This window comes from Temnothorax curvispinosus, unplaced genomic scaffold (genome assembly GCF_003070985.1).
Source record: "Temnothorax curvispinosus isolate PA1 unplaced genomic scaffold, ASM307098v1 QBEX01000679.1, whole genome shotgun sequence".
Taxonomy (NCBI): Eukaryota; Metazoa; Arthropoda; class Insecta; order Hymenoptera; family Formicidae; genus Temnothorax; species Temnothorax curvispinosus.
The window spans coordinates 1-4,060 of NW_020210459.1; the positions used below are offsets into that span (position 1 = coordinate 1).

Here is a 4,060-nt window from a genome sequence, read left to right on the forward strand (position 1 = left end):
GTTGAGAATTGGACACGAGTGCGGAGTGGACGCACGAGCCGAAGGCGCCTTCGGCTCGTGCGTTTACTCCGCACTCGTGTCCAATTCTCAACTTCCCGCACTTGTTACACAAATAACTATTTAAGAATATTTTTTTAATCTTTGAAGATTAACTGTTATATTTAAAAAAAAGCAACATAATAAGAAATATGTTAATTAAGTGAAATTAAGATACGAGAATCGAGTATAAATACAAATAGACTGGTAAATGATTTTGTTGATGAATTTAATGATAAATTAAAACAATGATCCTTTATATTATTAGATGTATCTTCAAAAGTATGTAAAGGACACTAACAATTTTCACTAGAATCATTGACAGCTTTGATAAGAAAGCTGCTGTTAATTAGTTAATAATCATTTTTTCCTATCACTGACTTAAATTATGATATATATTATTGTATAAAGTTATAGAATTACTGATTGTATTTATTATTAATCTTATGGAATGGAGTATATTTTTATTACTTTATAGTATGTATATATATATTCGTGTTAATAATTACAATATAGAATAATACATGAAAATGATTTACATTGAAGATTACAATAAGATACACATACATTACATTATGTACACATACAGATTTTGTTGCTTCACCTAAACTTCTGTAACAATTCTAAATTATAATTCTTAATGCATGTATGCAGCCTATCAATATTCGATCAATATATATTTGCACATATCTTCATTTACTAAAATCAATTTTTGTGGCAATATTATTCCACAAACAACTTCCAAAAGCCTTTCTGATAACAATTAGACTATTACTCCATAATTTTGTGCTATGTGAAAGACAATTGGATTATCGTTGGAAAAGTAAATATAAGTAATCGAGTTTAATATGTTTAAAATAATTGGTTTAAAATATGGGGATATAATTATCTATTTTAGCACGATGCTTTTGAGCAACGCATTCCGCAATCCATACGATATTACGACACTCTTGTTCCTTCAATTTCAAGTAGCTATAGAATACTCCAAAATGAAATTGTTGAAGGAATGCATGGACGTTTAAACGAACCTTTGTATAAAAAATTAAAATTATTTAATATAGATAATATAATATACAAATTATTATTTGTATGCTATTGTTATTTTTTATATTACAAGTGTACTTGCCTCGTGTTCAAAGAACTTGTCTTCCAAGGTCTTATCACCAGGATTATTACCTGCTCCTTCAAATAAGGCGCTGTATTCCTGTTTAAATATTGATAAATATTGTTTAATAGAAATATCTGGTAATAAAAAGTGTAGCCTATAGTAGAACATATAAGACGAAGAAAACTTATAAAATACTAATGCTACGTAATAGCATAACTAATCATAAGTCTAATCAAATACATTATTTAAAACTTTACTCACAGCATAATATTCTGCTACTGCCTTTACTTGTTCATAATCATCGGCTCTTGCTAAGGCAGCCAATCCATCTGGATTCAAACGTCCACAACGCGGATATAATTTTGCACGATCATCTTTACCCAATTCAGTGCCAAATGAATTAATGGTTATAATGATCGCTCTTCTATCTGCTTCAAACTATAAACACAAAAACGATATAATTTTATGAAGTACGATAAAGTCTTCTCATTATTTTAACGGAGCAAAATATCTTACGGCAAGTATTTCACACATAGTGTCTGCAGTTGTACCGCCAAGATCTTTGCAGAATTTATAAAATGCTTCCAGATAAGCCTTATAAAGGGTGTTTCTTATTATCTCAATGTTCATCTCATCCAAGTCTTGCTCAGAAATGCAATCCACGAAGAAAGGTGCTATAACAAAATAATTGTTGCAGTTCAAGAAAGTAATTATATCGCAACACATATGTATTAACATGGGCATAATAACATGGGATAAAGAACAATACAAATGAGAAATATAATATATTCCAATCAGGATCATACCCAAAGGTGTATCTACTAGTACAGCATTGTACAACTCTGCGGGTGTAGCAGCAACGTGAATTGCTTCCATCTGTTCAAAGCTGCCAAGCGGATGACACTTTGGAATCAACTCAGAAATAGGCCGTTGATGCAAGGTACCGGTAATTAACAAAATAATATTGTCAATCATATAACTGTAAGTAATGAAATCCAAAAATTGAGACAGAGGCTCCACGGAGTGATTGCGCATATGTTGAAACTCTACAACCAATTTTTCCCTCAATTTGTCATCGATCACGCTGACAGAAAGCGGAGATGGCTCATTGGCCAAGAAGCTGCCGTAGTCTGTACCAGCCAAGTGTAGTTTCAAATCTAAATACACAATTCATCAGATTTAGGGCCGAAACACATAACATTGCATAGCGATATGTGACTATCATATGATAGTCATATATAGTTTACGCAATGTTATATGTTTTGGCTCTAAGAAGAAAGAATAAGTTTACGATTTATAAAGAGTAACAATTGAATCAAAACTCTGAATTTTTGCACGTCAAATAGATTTCAGTTTTCTCTTAAATTTTCTTCAAGTTACATTTTTACAAATTTAAAAAAATGGAAGTTACACGTTATAAAAACATGAGATATCTTTTTTTTATTAAATATACGTTTAAAATGCTTTGAGAAAATTATGCTGGTTGAAATATCAAAGGAAATCGAACAAGTACCTTCGAGTGTTTCGCATTGAACTAGGTTCAAGTAATCACTCTGTTGAAGTATACCACATTTGAAACCACGGCATAAACCCTCCAGGTAGCCGCCGTCGATGTTGAATAGACACCCCTTCATTTTGCGACGAGAATCTCCTCAAATATGTCCGAACGAAAGACCGATGTGTCAAACTGCTCCTTCAGACTCGCCCTTTTCCACAAAATCATATGACCGAGTGAACAGAAGTTTGCCGCGAGTTCTCACGTGCACTGTATAGCGATATGACTCACAATTCGATTCGATTCTGGAGAATAGCGCGATTTTTAAATACAATCTTCTTCCAATAAATACGTTGCGTGAAATGCTTGATTATATTACCGAGGTATTATATTAACAATTATCTTATGGATGTTTACGTGAAGAATTTAATTTAAATAGTTAGATTGTAATGTAATATTAATGTTATGATTTACCGTTATCCTAATATTTTGTAAAAACATATATTCGACGACATTTAATCTTCATTTAAAACTGCACTTCTATCGTTATAATAATTTACTCCGCGTAAGCGGAGATTATACTACCTTATACCTCGGTATAAGTGCCCGTCTACAATAGGTGTTTTAAGCCCTCTTAGGGCGAATTTCACCAACCACAGTTAGCTTAACCGACGGTTAAAGTTAACAGGATTGACCAATAGAAAGCAGGGTGGATTTATTTCTATTGGTCAATCCTGCTAACTTTAACCGTCGGTTAAGCTAACTGTGGTTGGTGAAATTGGCCCTAAGCCCTAAGAAATTGACTAAGGCCGGTATTCATAATCAGATCTTATTTCAAGACCGTCTTAAGTAATATCTTAAGATGCTAATACGGCTCTGTAATTGGTTAATGACATCTTAAAATTGTACTTAAAGGGCCATCTACAATGAGTCGCAGTCGTAAGAGTCGTAAGAAATTGACCAATCACAGTCTATTAAGGCCTTCACACACGAATCGACGGAAGACGTAAGACGTAAATCGTAAGGAAATCCACCAATCAGAGTCGACTATTCCCCTCTTTAAGAGGGAAAAAAAGGGGAATAGTCGACTCTGATTAGTGGATTTCCTTACGATTTACGTCTTACGTTTTCCGTCGATTCGTGTGTCCGGGGCTTTATTCTCCTTGCGGTCGAAGAATAATGAAGGCTGCATTCGAGGAGCGCGCTATTAGCGCTATTGCATCATTCTGTCTTTATCGCTTATCAGATGTAAAACAAGGATAGAATAAGCAAATAGCGCTAATAGCGCGCTCCTCGAATCCAGCCGAACTGTGATTGATCAATTTCTTACGACTCTTGCGACTGCGACTCATTGTAGATGGCCCTTAAGATAGTCTTAAATATAAGAACCGACTATGAATATCGGCCTAAATGCCCGTCTA

The 4,060-nt window shown here is 33.8% G+C and overlaps 1 protein-coding gene across 1 annotated transcript; it reads right to left on the bottom strand.

Annotated features, from left to right (window-relative positions):
- Positions 1-556: 556 nt before the first annotated feature.
- Positions 557-2,935, bottom strand: LOC112456869 (V-type proton ATPase subunit d). The gene is made up of 6 exons (XM_025019650.1): positions 2,658-2,935; positions 1,951-2,301; positions 1,661-1,818; positions 1,406-1,582; positions 1,163-1,240; positions 557-1,064 (listed from the first exon to the last, which is right to left on the bottom strand). Exons 1-6 carry the CDS (start codon positions 2,776-2,778, stop codon positions 903-905), a joined length of 1,047 nt encoding a protein of 348 aa, XP_024875418.1. The 5' UTR covers positions 2,779-2,935; the 3' UTR covers positions 557-902.
- Between the last annotated feature and the right edge of the window lie 1,125 nt (positions 2,936-4,060).

Excerpts from the sequence above, each read along its gene's own strand:
- LOC112456869 (XM_025019650.1), bottom strand. The coding sequence starts at position 2,778 with ATGAAGGGGTGTCTATTCAACATCGACGGCGGCTACCTGGAGGGTTTA. Across the intron at positions 2,302-2,657 it reads TCAATGCGAAACACTCGAAG|ATTTGAAACTACACTTGGCT; the intron begins GTACTTGTTCGA and ends TTGTGTATTTAG. Across the intron at positions 1,819-1,950 it reads ACTAGTAGATACACCTTTGG|CACCTTTCTTCGTGGATTGC; the intron begins GTATGATCCTGA and ends ATTTTGTTATAG.